Source organism: Mobula birostris, chromosome 8, assembly GCF_030028105.1.
Source record: "Mobula birostris isolate sMobBir1 chromosome 8, sMobBir1.hap1, whole genome shotgun sequence".
Taxonomy (NCBI): Eukaryota; Metazoa; Chordata; class Chondrichthyes; order Myliobatiformes; family Myliobatidae; genus Mobula; species Mobula birostris.
In genome coordinates, this window is record NC_092377.1 from 29,404,045 (window position 1) to 29,421,441 (window position 17,397).

A 17,397-nucleotide genomic window follows, 5' to 3' on the forward strand; every position below is an offset into this window, starting at 1 on the left:
TCCCAATCTCCCCCTCCCTTTATTTCCCTATACTTCTGCAACTTGTTCTCTCTTACAAGCCCATCAACTCCCCTTCAATTATTTTGCTTCTTACCTAGCTAATTACAGTGAAAATCAAAGGAAATCAAAGACAAAAACAAAAAACGCCAGAAATAGTCATCAGGCCAATACAGACTCAAACATTTACAATATATATTAATGCCTTCTATGAAGGAATAAAAACTATCATAAAACACAGGATAAGATGTTAATATCCCTTGCGTTAATGGGTTCTGAGCACTTGCATGAGACTGCCTAGATGTTGGGAGTGGCACAGGGTTGACAAGTAGACAAGTTTTCTGACAATAGAAAAAAAGTGATAAATGAAATTCGATATAAGCTTCAAATAACATACATAAAGCAATCAAGGATGCCAATACCAGCCCAAATTCAAGTACCTGACCAATGGTCAGTTATAGCAGGGCTTACATGCTGACCTTGCACTTTATTGCCTTCCCGCATAGCATCTTCCCTATAACCGTAACACTTTCTCCTGTGCTCTGTTATTGCTTTATCTTGTACTACCTCAATGCAGCGCTGTAATAAATTGATCTGTAAGAATGGTATGCAAGTTTTTCCTCTGTACCTCAACACAATAACAAACCAATTTACTGATCAACCCCATTGTCCAGAAGCTGTAGAAAGGAAAATACAGAATTTACAAAAGGATACAGATAGGTTAGTGTGTGAGCACAAATTTTGCAAATGAGGAGTCATGTGCGGAAATATTAATTATTTAATTTCATAGGAAGAACAGAAAAAATATTAAAATCAAACACTATAGCATAGTACAGGTCCTTCAGCCCATGATGTTCTGCCAACCTTATAACCTACTCTAAGATGAATCTAACCTTTCCTTCTTATATGCCTCCATTTATATACCATCCACCTGCCAATCTAAGTGTTTATAATATCTCTAACATATCTGCTTCTACCACCACCCTTGGCAGGGTGTTCCATGCACACATCACTCTGTGTAAAAAAAACTTACATCTAACATTCCCCCCAGTTTTTTTCCTCCAATCATCTTAAAATTATGCTCTCTCATACGAAGCTAGCCTCTCTCTGGCTATCCACTCAATCTATGCTTCTTATCAACTTGCACACCTTTATGAAGTCACCACTCATCTTCCCTTGCTCCAAAGAGAAAAGCCATAGTTCACTCAGCCTATCCTCATAAGATATGGTCTCTAATCCAATCAGCATCATGGCAAATCTCTACACCCTCTCTAAGGTTTGCACAACCTTCCTATAATGAGGCAACCAGAACTGAGCACAATATTCCAAATGTGGTCTAATTAGAGTTTTATAGAGCTGCAATGTTACATTGTGACTCTTGACTTCAATCCCCCAACTAATGAAGGCCAATACACCATTAGTCTTCTTAACCACCCTATCAACTTGTGTGGCAACTGTGAGGGATCTGTGGACAGAGACCCCAAAATCTGCCTGTTTCTCCACACTGCTAAAAATTCTGCCATTAACCTTGTATTTTGCCTTCAAATTGATTCCCAAAAATAATCACTTCACGCCTTTCCAGGTTAAGCTCCATCTGCCACTTCTCCACCCAGCTCTGCATCTTGTCAATATCCTGTTGTAAACTGCAGTACCTTTCTACACTACCCACAACTTCATCAACCTTCATATTATCTGCAAACTTACTAACCTACCTTCATTCAAGTCATTTAAAAAAATCACAAAAAGCATGGGTCCTAGACAGATCCCTGTGGAACACCACTGGTCACCAATCTCCAGCAAAAAAAAATCATTCCCTTTACCAGCAACCTCTGCCTCCTATGGCCAAGCCATTTCTTTTTTTTAATACTTCATTTTCAAAATTTTCAAAAAACAATGAAATCAGCAAGAACATCTAAGCTCAGACATGTGTAACAATAAGGAAAAAAAAGGGACATAACATTAGAGGGATGTGCTCAAAAGTGCTAAACATTAAGTTGCAAATGAGGGCCGTGAGAAATCAGCAGGGGGGAAATTATTCATCTGCCCCCGGCCTCGTCTAGGTAGGCAAGAAATGGATCCCAGATAGCCGAAAATTTTATAATTGAATTGGTTCTCAAGAACCTAAGTCTCTCCATCTGTATGACTGAGATCATATCAGCCATCCATCTCCAAAAGGAAGGGAGAGAGGGTGAATTCCATTCCCTCAAGACAGTCTTTTGGCGACAGTCACCCCCAGCATCAGAGACTGTTGTATGGCTGTAGGGAAACATAGAGTGGATTGCGAACAGCCAAAGATGGCAAGACCAGCTTCCAAGGGGAAGGGTCTTTTATAGGCCCTTGAGTACCAGTCAGATATTTTAGACCAACATCCAGTCAGTGATGGGCAAAACCAAAAGGTGTGTGACAACGTGCCCTCCGTCCCTTGGCATCTATCACACATTGGCGAGACTGAAGGGTAAATCCTGTGCAATCTGAGTTTAGAGTAATGGAGACGGTGGACAACTTTAAACTGGATCAGTTGGTATCTGCTGTTAACAGAGCAAACTTGAATCATAGACAAACTCTGGTCCCAGGCAGCTTCAGATAGTTCAGTGCCCAATTCCTCTCTCCCAGCCTCCCTGATCTTCACAGTAGAGGCTATAGTACAACCATCAAACAAACATACAAACTTAGAAATGAGATGCTTGGAGTCAGGAGGGTTCTTTAAGATATCAAAAAATATATGCTTCCCTGGAAGGATTTCAAAATTACAAATCTTAGATTGAATGTAGTGTCTAATTTGTATGTAATGAGAAAAGTGCAAATGAGGCAGCTCAAATTTCTCTTTCAGCAGACTAAAAGTTGCAAACCATCCCTCTACGTACAGGTCTTCGATAGAAACTAGACCCTTCTCCCTCCAAGCATGGTAGGTTTTATCTGACCATGAGGGTAGAAAGGAGTGATTGAAACAGATTGATGTTTGTACAGAGGTCTCTGGTAAATTCAGAACACTTCTAATCTGATTTAGAATTCTGATGGAATTTTTCAAAACAGAACTTAAACTTTTAGAAATTCCAGGCTTTTCTAATTTAGAGAACAGCATGGCTGGCAACAAGGAATTGGCAACAGAGTTAGACTCCATATATAGCCACAAGGGGGCCCTAGGGACTAAGTTATCCAGAGCCCCCTGTTGCCAAAACATTAAAGCCCTAGCATTGACAGCCCAATAATAGTGTCTGAATACAGGTAATCCCAGCCCTCCTTCAGACTTGGGCTTTTGCAAATAGATTTTTGAAATCCTGTGATTCTCATAATTCCAGATGTAAGACAAAATTATGGAGTCCAACTCTTTAAAGAAGGCTGATGTAAGAAAGATGGGGAGATTTTGACAAAGATAGAGAAATCTAGGAAGAGAAACCATTTTAATTGAATTTATACAGCCAATCATGGACAGAGGTAGGGTTTTCCAACTTTCTGTATTCTGTTTAAGTTTTGAAATTAACTCCGCAAAGTTTAATTTAAATATTAATTTAGGATCTTTGGGTATTGCCAAACCAAGATAAGTAAAGTGATCTTAACTATTTTAAACAGGACACTTTCCAAAAAAACCAGCGTGTAGACATCAGAGGAGGGCATGAAGTCACTTTTTGTCCAATTGATTGAGTATCCGGATAGTCTGCCAAAAAAAGTGATTAAATCTAGAAGCAGGGGGACTGACTTTTCTGGGTTTTGTAAGTACAGTATCACATCGTCAGCATATAAACTAATAAATGTTTCAATACCTCCCACTTTCAAACCCACAATATTTGGATGACTTTAGAGCAAGGGGCTCTACCGCAACGGCAAAGAGGGCCGGCGAGAGAAGACAACCCTGCTGGACTGAACGGTGTAGAGGAAACATAGTTGAATTGTCACCATTGGTTATAATAGACCACATTGGGCTGGCATACATCAGTTTTACCCAGGATATAAATGACTCGCCAACCCCAAACCTGTACAGTGATTCAAACATGTAAGGCCACTCAATCTGGTCAAACGCCTTCTGTGCATCAAGGGATAAAATTGCTGCCCCACTAACTTTCCCATGATCAGCATACATAGTATTAAGGAGGCATCTAACATTGGAAAAAGAAAACCTGCCCGGGATGAATCCTGTCTGATCAGAATGAATGATAGATGACAAATGCTTATTTAGCCGGTTAGTCAGCATTTGTGATTACCTTTCTATCAAAGTTCTGGAGTGCAATGGGCCTATAGCTGACCAGGTCTGTTTCCTCTTTACCTTTCTTTAGAATGAGGGAAATGTTAGCCTCGTACAATGTTTTAAGCAAGACTTTGTCTCTCTTAGAGCAAGATACCATTCTGAGGAGAAGTGGGGCAAGGATATCGCAAAATTTCTTATAAAATTCGCAGCCAAATCCATCTGGCCCAGATGCCTTGCCAGACAGAAATGACTTAATGGCAGAAATTATTTCTTCCAACGTGAAATCAGAATCTAGGTCCTCTCTAGCAGCGACACTAAGTTTCAGCATTACAAGAGAGTCAAAGAAGTCATTCAAATCAGATTGAGTGGCATCGCATTTAGAACTGTAGAGTTCACTGTAAAATTCTTTAAAACAGTCATTTACCTCCTTGGGATTGGTTAACAGGGTGCCCGCCCTTGATCTAATGCGGTGGATTGACCTTAGGGCCTGGGCGCCCCTGAGCTGCCGTGCCAGGAGCCCCTCAGGCTTGTCCCCCATTTCAAAATGCTTTTGTCTTAATTTTAAGAGGAGGTTATTTATTTGACTACCCAAGATGCAATTGTACTCATATTTAAGCTTCATTATCTTATTGTAGTCTTCAGAGGATTTCGAGGCCTGGTATGTCGCTTCGAGGGTTGGGAGAGTGTTCTCAATCTCCAATAATCGCCCCCTCTCTCCTTCTTAGCAGCAGATTCATATGAAATTATATACCCACGAATTACAACTTTTAATGTCTCCCTGAGTGTGGAAGCTGACACCTCGCCATTATTGATAATTTCTATAAAATCTTTTAATCTGGTGGTGATGTTTTCTATAATTTTCTTATCTGTGAGTAGGGAAGGGTTAAAATGCCAGGAATAGATTCGTTTGGGAAGGGAGAGATTTAGGGACATTGCCAAGGGGCTTTGGTCAGAGATTAATATATTATGATATTTTGTATTGGTAACACGAGAAATTAAATGAGAATCAACCAAAAAATAATCTATAGGATTTGTGAACGTGAGAATAATAAGAATAGTCCTTGTCGGTGGGATGTTGAACTGGCCAGATACCTACTAAGTTCCTAGATTTAATCAAATTGTTTAGGACCTGCACTGACATGATATTTGAGGGTGGGCAGGAGGACAACCTATCTAAATATGGATCTAGGTAGCAATTCAAATCACCACCGATTATTATATTTGAATTACTGGCATCCGGAAGTAAATCAAAAGCTTTCCTAAAAAAAATTTGGCTCGTCTGTGTTTGGACCATAAGTATTAAGGAAGGTTAGCGGAAATGAATTAATGGTGCCAGAGACCATGATATACCTGCCGAGAGGATCCATGGTCATGGAAGTGAGTTGAAATGGAATATTTTTCCTAAAAAGGATAGCCACACTACGGGCATGAGAAGTAAATGGTGACTGGTAAATCTGTGATATCCAGCTAGACCTCAATATGCATTGCTTAGTTATTTTGATATGGGTTTCCTGTAGAAAAATCACATCTGCAGATAGAGATTTGAGATGTCTAAAAACTTGGTCCCTCTTAACAACATGACCAAGCCCCTTAACATACCACAAGACTATTGTAATATCTTTGCCCCCCCAGCTGCGTTCTACCACGAGACCTCTGCATATGAGAATAGAAAAGAGATTATTACAGTTGAACACAAACATAGTAAACAGTGCAAAATGGCTGGCAGCCTCATAAAAACACAACATACAAAAAAACACATGTCTAAGCCATAAACAAGAACAGCACACACCCTAACCCACCCCCCTTCTAGTCTCCCTGAACCAGACACATAGTTCCCCATTTCCATCCAAAAAGGAGCTGCTGGGCAGGTAGCTAACATTACACAATGATCACAAACTCCTTCTCCGAGAAAATTTATAACGCAAACTATATAATACTGTTAAACAAATGCTATTAGGGCTGGGAAGAGTTATCCAAGGTCCGCACCTGAAGCTGGGCATTCATAAAACCAACTCAAAATTAACCATTGTAATAACAGACATATTTAAAACATTCTCTGCAATTAAATCCCAGTGAGGCATACAGCACTGTATAACTACATATAGCAAGCAGGTCCCTCCCCTTATCCCAACATGTAAACCAGCACAAGTATAAGCTGAATAAACAGTGTCAGTATATCTACTCCCCTTTGCATGCGTTATTCCTTTCCAAGGATCGTGCTGCTTCCTTCGGGTCGTCGTAGACTATAGGCGCTCCTCCGTCCTGATGATAAATGTAGAGCCTAGCCGGGTACCGCAAGGTGTGCTTGATTCTTCCATCACGCAGAGTTTGCAGTACATCCCAAAAGGCATGACATTGAGTCATCACCTCACTGGCATAGTTCAGGAAGATCAAGACCTTGTTTCCCTTATACTCCATGGGTCGTAATCTGCCGCGGTGCAAGATTAGCGCTTTCACTTGAAAATGGTGGATACGTGCCAAGATGGTGCGTGGCTTAGCGCCAGTGGCTGGCTTCCGCTGGAGAGAGCGATGTGCACGATCAACTTTAACCGGGTGCGGGAAATACTCTTCCCCGAGCAACTTGGGAATCAGTCTGGAAACAAATTCAGTGGGATTACCATCCTCCTCACCCTCTTGTATCCCTATAATCTTAATGTTATGTCTCTGGGAACAGGCCTCTAAGTCAAGCACTTTAGCTTGGAGCTGGCTATGTTGTTTCATTAGCTCGGAGTACTTAGCTTCAAGCTCTTGCAAGCGTGCTCGAAGTCGCTAGCGGTTAGTTCTTGATTAGCCACACGGGCCCTTAGATAGACCTGTAAGGCCACAAGCCTCTGGAACTTGGTCTCAAAAACATCAAAGTGGTTGTTAATGTCACGCAGTGAACTGACTCAGAGATCTCCTCCCTAATTCCTTGGACATGGCGTAAGTTTTATCCGGCGGTACCTCAAACGCAGAGAAGTTGTTAGCATTAGCACTAGCTCTGGTAGTTTGGCAGTCGGCGGTCTTGGCTTTGTTTGCCTTCGGCATTGTCAAACTTTTCCATACACTTAGTTTAAATAAAGAGAGTAAACGCACACTGTTGGCCCATGAATAAATAAAACGCGGTATAATAGTAATTTTATCGAGGCCTCGGAGTGGAGCACTGACTAAAGACGTCTAATCCATACGCATGCGCACTGGCGCCCCATGGCCAAGCCATTTCTGAATCCACACCGCCAAGTTACCCCAGATTCTATGCTTCCTGACTTTCTGAATAAACCTATCATGGGGAACCTTATCAAACACCTTACCAAAATCCACAATATTATTTAAATGGAAAGAGACTACAAAATACTGCAATCCAAAGACACATGGATGTCCTTGTACATGAAATGTTGGAGGTTAAGACAAGAAAACATATGAAAGGGAATGAACAAATTCACCATATATGCAGGAAGGGTAATGGAATACATGCCTTAATATCAAAGTGTACAAGCACTGTACTAAGTTCAAAGAAGCTTCACTGGGATGAAGAACTGGACATACAAAGAACATTGAGCTAATTGGGCCTACACTCACTTAAAAAAAATGTAAGGTTTCAAGAGGTTAGATGTGTAAGGAGTTTCTCCTTTCATGTTATTTGCTAAGGCTAATGAAATGGCTTCTTTGTTATGTTATAATAAAATGGCTTCTCTGTAATGTTAACTGCTGAGTTCATGGTAGCAGCTTGTTTGGGTTATAATTACTGATAATGTAAATTGTATTCATTTGCTTACCAATTGGGATAGATGTTACTCTTTCTTGTGTGTCTGTAAGCTATTGTTTTCGTGGGCTTTGGGGAGAAGGTGTGATGGGGACAGAGAGATGAGACGCGATGAGAGAGATCGGACCCATGAGGGAGTCCGAGGCCCAGGGCTTTTTGGGAGGAGAACCGAAGAGGAAGGACGTGCTGGACGCACTCTGGTCGACCACTGTGGTTGGTCTCAGGTGGCGGGTCGAGGAGGTCGAAGGAGATCGAAGGGTTGTGCATGAAGTGGTTGAACTCTGCTAATTTTGGCACCTTTTACTTTCCTTTTATATTGTATCTCTATTAATTGCATAGTTCCAGTAAGATCTATAAAGTGTAATCTGTAAATCATACATTGTGTGCTGTCTGTTAATTGGCGGTGTAGAGTACATCACACGGCATCCACACAAACTTGATTACCCAGTTTGGCGGGGCCGAAGGCTGCTCCCCCCAGACAAAAGCGAGCTGAGCGAGCCTGAGGCTTACCAGGAGGCTACAGATGCAAGCAAGATATTGCCCTTGGAACTGGAGACTTTATTTCCAGAATAAGAGGCTGCCTTATTCTGAAATGAAAACCTTCTTTATATTACGTTCTCATATTCTTTCTGCAACAAGGCAACACTGCATTATCTTCACTTTCCCCTTTGCATTCATGCTGAGTATGTTTGTTCACCCATAAAAACTGGAATCACATTTTGTCATGGCTATAAACTGTTAGGTTGTGACTGGTGAACTGTCCATGTATTCCAGCCTTGACCCAACATCACTCAGTATTGGGGTCCAACTGACAACCAACTGTGAAACCAAAAAACGTTCATCTGAAGCTCATGTTTACAGCAATCTGTACTCCAGAAGAGGGCACCTGAAATATTCCTTTGGATTCATGATAACATTAAGTTTAAGCCACACAAATACTTATTTAACTTTGTCACTCTGAGCAATAGAAAAATCGTTTTCTGTCTAATTGCAAGTAACAGTTTTTTGCTTTGGACATAAACCTTGACTTTAAAAATTGCCAGATGCTCACTGCTATTCTCCACACTATGTGAAAAATAGCATAATGAACCAAAACCTATGAATTCATCAGCAACTGATTCAATCCTCCGAGATTTGTTTTTGTCCACTTCTGCTTCGTCTTAAGAATCAGTAATTCAGGTTGAGGACCTATCACTTTCTTTAAATTTGGCAGAAACATATAAAATATTTGAAAAGTCTGGGGGACACATCCAGCTTAGTAAAGTTGGTCATTCTAGAGGATTCGAATACTGTTTTAAACAAGAAATGCTGCAGTTGCTGGAAATACAGAGCAATACACACAAAACGCTGGAAGAACTCAGCAGATCAGGCAGCATCAATGTTTTGAGCCAACACCCTTTATCAGGTCTTGGCCAGAAACATCGACTGTTTATTCATTTCCCTAGATGCTGTCTGACCTACTGAGTTCCTCCAGCATTTTATGGCAGTTTCAACCTCACCTTTCACTAGGTGGAGTCCTGCACCTGTCCTAGGAAGACCATAGGACATAAAAATCTACAGCACATTACAGGCCCTTCGGCCCACAAAGTTGTGCCGACCATGTAACCTACTCTAGAAACTGCCTAGAATTTCCCTACTGCATAGCTCCATGTACCTACCTAAGTTCTCTTAAAACACCCTATTGTATCCACCTCCACCACTATCGCCAGCAGTGCAGTCCACACACCCACCATTCTCTATGTGAAAAACTTACCCCTGACATCCTCCCTGTACCTACTTCCAAGTACCTTAAAACTATGCCCCCTCATGTTAACTATTTCAGCCTCTGGCTATCCACAAGATCAATGCCTCTCATCATTTTATACACCCCTGTCAGGTCACCTCTCATCCTAAATTGCTCCAAGGAGAAAAGGCCAAGTTTACTCAACTTAATCTCATAAGGCACATTCTCTAATCCAGGCAACATCCTTGTAAATATCCCCTGCATTCTTTCTATTGGATTCACATCTTCCTGTAGTGAGGTGACCAGAAATGAACACAGTACTCCAAGTGGGGTCTGATCAAGGTCAGATAGCTGTAACATTACCTCTCAGCTCTTGAACTCAATCACACTGCTGATGAATACCAACACATCATATGCCTTCTTAACAACACTGTCAACCTGCGCAACAGTTTTGAGTGTCTTATGGACACGGATCCCAAGATCTCTCTGATCTTCCACACTGCCAAGAGTCTTACCATTAGTATTATATTCTGTCTTCAGATTTGACCTACCAAAATGAACCACTTCACACTTAACTGGGTTGAACTCCATCTGCCACTTCAGTTCTGCATCCTATCGATGTCCCGCCATAATCTCTGACAACCTGTCAGACTATGCACAACATCCTCAACTTTTGTGTCATCAGCAAACTTACTTCTTCATCCAGGTCATTTATAAAAATCACGAAGAGGAGAGGTCCCAGAACAGATCCCTGCAGAACACCACTGGTCACTGTCCTCCATGCAGAATACGAACCATCTACAACTAACCTTTGCCTTCTGTGGGCAAACCAATTGTGGATCCACAAAACAAGGTCTTCTTAGATCCCATGCTTCCTTACTTTCTGAATGAGCCTTGCATGGGGAATCTTATTAAATGCCTTACTGAAATCCATATACGCTACATCCACTGCTCCAACTTCATCATACCTCTAACCAAAACACATAATTCAAAATTCAAAGATGTTTTCACTCTGGATTCTTGAAAACCATGAAATACACTCCATAAATTCTCTTTATCTTCATCTTTCCTTGTATTCTCTTTTAACGTCTAACTTAATCTACTCATATGTTTACTCATACTCAGATAATGGGTGGTATGGTTGCACAATCGCTTTACACCAATCACCGATTGTGGTTCGATTGCCACCACAGTCTGTAAGGAGTTTGTACGTTCTCCCCATGATCATGTAGGTTTCCTCTAGGTGCTCCAGTTTCCTCCCACATTCCAATGATATATGGGTTAGGGTTAGTAAGTTGTAAGCATGCTATGTTGGAACATGAATCATAGCAACACCTTGCAGACTGCCCCTAACACAATCCACATTGATTTGATTTAACCCAAACAATGCACTTCACTGTATGCTTCGATGTGCATGTGACAAATATATCTAATTTTTAAATTCATAAAAAACTTAAATCTTTCTCTGAAGTTGAGCAAACAAATTATTAATTCATCTGCTTTAGCTTTCCTGTGGAAAATCTGTGGACAATCCTTCTCCGTGGATTGTCACCTTGTTGAGGTGGAGAAATTTGTGTGGTCCGGAGATCACTAGAGCGATGCTGTCTGGAGCTATGCTCCTGGTAGGGTCACCCTTGGCGGTAAGGTCGAGGGTGAGGTCCCTGACAAAGAACAATCCAACCAAGACCTCAATGGTGGAACAGGTGGACGAAGTTACTTCAAACTCAACGGCTGTGAAGGTGGATGAAGGCTGCATCAAATCCATCAGCTCCAATTGTCGTGGTTTCCATGCCATTGGAATCAGTTGGTTGATTTGTGAAGTATCGTGTGCTTCTTGGAGTGCAACATTAAGTACACGTTAAACAAATACATGCACAGGCGTCTTCACTCTGTACGGAACGAAGACCATGATCCTCGACCTCGAGGGATAGCCACGACAACGAGTTTTCCTGTTGATTATTAACTTGTAATTGCCACAGATTCTGAGGCTATCATCACTGCAAACTATAAGGTAAAGATTGTTCTTTGGAGAATCTAGATGAAATCTTTTTCAACAGGTAAATCCTGCACTTCATACTTCGAAGTTTCCAAGTTCATCATGAAACATCTGCAGTACTTATCAACTGTATACAATACAAATAATTTCTCCATCTCTTGATTTCTCCAAAATTTGTATTTACTTTCAATAGCTAATACCAGGCTATAAAATTAGAACTTCCACTTGTAACAATTTGTATCATCACAATGATAACATCTACATGAAAAGGTTCTTCTCTCTCCTCGATGATCTCGCCACACTGTTTTAATAGTCTGAGTATTTGCTGGATAATAAAGCAAATGATATACTTTCTTGATTGTATTGCCTACATAATATCAATTGGCAACTGTCTTTGGGTTTGCATATCTTTAAATACACAAACTATATACTCCCCCAGCAACTTGTTAAAACTTGTATCCCCAGTGTTCAGCAATCCAGTTCAAAGTCTACATCTCATCTAAATCCAAAATTGGCAGTTAAACATATATTGCTGCACTCATGAAATGGGGAAAAGGCAGTAATGATCAACCACTTTAACCAACTCTTCAAATGCCTTGGACTTCTGGTTTGGCTAGAGTCAAAGTTTTTAATGAATCAGAATCAGAATTTTTCTCACTGATATTAGTCATGTTTTTTTTGTTTTGTAGCAGCAGTACAGTGCAGGCATAACTACAAGTTACAATAAATAAATAGTGCAAAAGAGGAATAGTGAGGATAGTACTCATGGAACGTTCAGAAATCTGAGGGCATAGAGGAAGGAGCAATTCCTAAAATATTTGAGTGTGTACTTCCTCCCTAATAATAGTAATAAGATGTGTGCAGATCCCAAATGGTGAATGTCCTCAATGACGGATGCCACGTTCTTGCAGCACCACCTTTTGAAGATGTCCTCAACGGTGTGGAGGCCCGTGCCTGTGATGGAGCTGGCCGAATCCATAACCCTTTGAAGCTTTTTGCGATCCTGTGCATTGGAACCTCCAAATCAGGCGGTGATGCATCCAGTTGGAATGCTTTCCACAGTACATCTGCAGGAATTTGCTAGAGTCTTTAGTGACATATCAAATCTGCCTTCATCATGATTATATCAATACGGTGGGCCCACAATAGGTCCTCTGAGATGTTGATGCCCAGGAAACTGCTCACTCTTTACACCACTGATGACTCAATGAGATTAGTATGTGTTCTCTGACTTCCCCTTCCTGAAGTCCACAGTCAATTCCTTGGTCTTGCTGACACTGAGTGCAATGTTGCTGTTGTGACACCACTCGACCAGCCTATCTATTTCGTTCTGCACACATCTTCTTCACCATCTGAAATTCTGCCAACAGCAGTGGTGTCATTGGTGAATTAATAGGTGGCACTTGAGCTGTGCCGAGCCACACAGTCATGAATCTAGAGAGAGTAGCTGAGGGGAGATGTTACCACCAATCAGTACTGACAGTTGTCTCCCGATGAGGAAGTTAAGAATCCAATTACAGTGACAGATATAGAGGCTCTGGTTTTAATACATTTGATAGGTACTGAGTGGATGATAGTGCTGAATACTGAGCTGTAATTAATAAACAGCAGCCAGACCTAGGTATTGCTGTTGTCCAGGTGGTCCAAAGCCCAGTGGCAAGCCAGTGAGATTGTACCTCTGTAGACCTGTTGTGGCAGTAAGCAAATTGCAGCAAATCCAGATCCTTGCTCAGGAGTTAATTCTGGCCATGACCAATCTTTTAAAGTACTTCATCACAGTAGAGGTGAGAGATACTGGGAGATAGTCACTGAGGCAGCTCACCCTGCCCTTCTTGAGTACTAGTATGATTGATGTACAATTGAACAGTATGATCAATTTAGCAAGTCAGGAAACATCTATACAGCAGATTAAACATTCAATGTTTTAACCTGAGACCCTTCATCAGGAAGGAGGCAGAATCCAGAATAAAAAGATAGGGAAAGAGAAAGGAGTACAAGCTGCCAGGTGATAGGTGATAGGTGAGACCAGGTGAGAGGGAAGGTGGGGGGCAGGGGGGGAGAATGAAATAAGATGAGAGGGGATATCCCAACTTCTTACTTAAGTCCCCCTTCCCCAACCCACCTACCAGCTTCAGCTCTTCCAGGGCTAAAGGAGGAGAAGGATGATGGGAGAAAGGGAAGGAGAGAGGGCACCAAATGGAGATGATGGGTAGGTGAGAAAAAGAAAAGGGTTAAAAGGGGAAACAGAAAGAGGAATGGAAAAAGAGAGAAAGGGGAAGGGGGAGAAATTACTGCAAGATAGAAAAATCAATGTTCACGCCATCAGGTTGGAGGCTACCAAATGATCTATATAGTGTTGCTCCTCCAACCTGAGTGTGGTCTCAACATGGCAGTAGAGGAGGCATTGACCAATATGTCAGAATGGGAATGGGAAATTGAATTGAAATGGGTAGCCACTGGGAAATCATGTCTTTTGTGGCAAATGGAGCAAAGGTGTAAGCATAGTCTCAACAATGTCCTGTACAGTTGTAAAATGGCATTCCAACTCTTGTATTCAATGCCTTGACTAATAACGGTAAGCATACCAAATTCCTTCTTCAAAACCCTATCCACCTATACTACCATTATTAGGAAACTATGTACTTGTACCCCTGGGTCTCACTGTTCTACAGCACTCTCCAGGGCCCTGGCATGTACTCTGCAAGTCCTGCCCTAGTTTAGCTAACCAAAATGCAACAGTTCTATTTGCCATTCCTTGGTCTATCTCTCGTGCTGGTCTAGGCTCCCTTGTAAATTGAGATAACCCTTGTCATTGTCAACTGCATGGCCAATTTTGGTGCCATACACAAGCTAACTGAGTTAACAAAATTGTCATCCAAATTGTTAATAAAGGTGACAAATAAGAGGGGACTGAGCACCAATCCTTATGGCTCACTACTGGTCGCAGCCCTCCAGCATGAAAAATAACCATCTACAGCCACTCTCGTTCCTTCCACGAAGCCAACTGGCTAGCTCATCCTGGAGCCCATGTGATCCAACATTCTGGATCAGCCTACCATATAGAGCCTTATTAAAAGCCTTGCCAAAGTCCACGTAGACTGCTTTGCCTTCATCAACCTTCTTCAAAAATTTCAACCAAATTAAGGAGATATGATTTCCCACGTATAAAGTCATGCTGACTATCCCTAATAAGTCCTTGGCTTTGCAAAAGCAGGTGGATCCTGTCTCAAAGAATCCTCTAGTAACTTTCCCATCACAGATGTTAGCTCACCAGCCTGCTAGTCCCCTGGCTTCTCACTGCAGCTCTTCTTAAGTAAAGGCACAATAATAGACAGCCTCCAGGCTTCCAAAATTTCCAATTCCAGTTTGACATTTAGTCCAAACAACTTAAGACTAAAATTTATAGCAATAATTTTATTACTGTGTTAATATTTATGTATAAGTGCCTTTAACAAGAGAACCAATGAGTACGTTTTCAAATGTTTCTTGATTTACTTAATAAAGTTCAGAAATAAAAATTTACATAAGATAATTAAACAGCTGGAGAAACTGAGACATTAAAGGATATACCAGTACTCAAATAATTTAAGTGGACAGAAATTTGCCTTTGATAAATCGGATGAGACTATCAAACTAACTTTTTACCTATGCTAATAATTCCTTTCATAATGTATATATAAAAAATACATACAACATTTGAAGGTCTGACAGTTATTCAAGAATTGTTCATCCTCATAGCAGTTTATTTAATTGTCCCAGCAGAATTACACTCGCAAATTATTCATGACAGCCATCATGTTCTCTCCCCTCTCATGTTTTTACTGCTTTCTTACAAAAAACATATCATTGTTAATTTATTCACCAATAAAATAACAATAGCAATAACAAAATTTTCTTTATTTATTTTTATCATTTCTTCAGAGGAACATTAAAGATCAAACAGCTTATGTTAAAATCCTTTTGTTTTAAACTTTTGGTAATGTTGCTTTACTTTTGCACTTAGTTTAAAAAGTTCTTCCAGGTTGGGAGAATTGCAAGCAATTCTTTCGATTAATTAATAAGAAATTGAGATCAGATTCCAAAGAATAGGTAACAGATCCCAAAGTGGTAAGGTCTTCTTCTTAAACAATTCCTCATGATCAAGGATGACTTATTTCCAGGTTGTTTTTCTGAGTTGTCTAATGAAGCCAGTGAGGGAACAACCAACACTGTGAGGGAACAACCAACACTTCTACAGAGGGATTTGATGGGGGCCATTAGGCAGGGTAAGTGAATGGGTCATTCCACTGCATATGCACAGTCTAGTGTGCTGCCAAATCTTGCCACTGATGTTCTCAGTACTATCCCAAAATACTCCTCCTCTCCTTAGAGTGGTCATGGACCAGAGATTCTCTGAAGACAGGAGATAGTGGTATTTCTAGAAGATGGTTTTGAGCACGTCCTTGAATCATTTCCTGTCTGTGCCCAGTAATCACTTGCCAGTAGTACATAAACTAGTTTTTTTTGCAAATAACATGCATTGAATAAATGGCAAGCAGTAGCACAATAAACAGTCCCCATACAAGTTACACCATTAGAGTATTTCAAATACATATTTCTAAATAAAAACCTCAGCCTGCAATTTTGGAGGCATTGTTGTTGAAACACAATTATAACGTACTGTTTAACAGTTTTATGAACAGAAACAGTAAAAGCAGAGATAACACTCTTGATATTCATGTACTTGGTTCAGTTGCAGAATCTGGAATTCACTGGACACAGTGGTACTTGTTCATCGCAAACTGTTACTGAGCTGAGGAGGCAGTTGAGAATGAAGCACATTGGTGGGTCTGGAGTCATGCTTGGGCAGAATGGGTAAGGATGGCAGAATTCCTTCCCTTAAGGTCATCACTAGATGCTACTAATGACAATCTCGTAGTTTCAGGTTTTCATTTAAATTCCAGATTTTTCATTTAATCTTGAATTTACATTCCACAGCTACCACAGTGTGATTCAAACATGTGTCTGGATTAATGCTCAGTAACTTTACACTATCCTACTCTGCCCAAAAGTAGCTGCTTTTCAATCTCTAAACTATCAGCAATGCCTCCAAAATGTCAGCAGGAAATACATCAGCCATACCATGAGCCGGAGATTGTACCTCTGACAAATAAGCATTGATTTTCTGTCTCATTGTGCTCAATTTCATATGGGATTTCTACACCCAAATCTCTGTAATTTTCTATGATGATGTTAATATAGGCAACTTTAAAATTTGATTTTAAGCACTCCACCATCAACATCTGTACCTTCTAGTTCCTAAGCTCTCAATTTCTTTTCTTAAATCAGCATATGGAAGGGAGATTTAAAATGTGGTTGAATGGTGCCACATCAATAACCTTTCACTTAACATCAGTAAACCAATGAGTTGATTATTGACTGCAGGAGGAGGGAATTGGAGGTTCATGAGCCAGTCCTCATCAGGAGATTGCAACCATCAGCTTGGCAGCACTTCTACTTTCTAAGAAGTTTGCACAGATTCAGCATGTCATCAAACTTCTCTTAAGCATGGTGGAGAATTTCCACTCAAAATCTGAAACAAAAACATAAGCAGCTGGAAATACACACCAGGTCAGACAGTGACAGGGAAAGAGAAGTAGTTAACATTTCAGGTCCAGGACCCTTCATCAGATCTGGATCTCTCATTTCCCAGATGCTGCCAAACCTGCAGAGTGGTTACTGCATTTTCTGTATTTATAATACAGTGACTATAAAAA

At 40.7% G+C, this 17,397-nt stretch overlaps 1 protein-coding gene across 15 annotated transcripts in view; it reads right to left on the minus strand.

Annotated features, from left to right (window-relative positions):
• Window positions 1-17,397, minus strand: part of LOC140201202 (CAP-Gly domain-containing linker protein 4) — a 339,984-nt gene that overhangs the window by 139,573 nt on the left and 183,014 nt on the right. Inside the window, exon 10 of one of the 15 annotated variants that reach the window (XM_072264928.1) lies at window positions 6,713-6,773. The exons of 13 other annotated variants lie outside the window; for them this stretch is intronic. In XM_072264928.1, coding sequence (XP_072121029.1) covers window positions 6,769-6,773 — 5 coding nt within the window. In that variant the 3' untranslated portion in view covers window positions 6,713-6,768. Of the gene's footprint in view, window positions 1-6,712; window positions 6,774-15,377; window positions 17,214-17,397 lie in introns of those variants that run through there. One more of the 15 variants, XM_072264927.1, reaches the window with a different exon arrangement.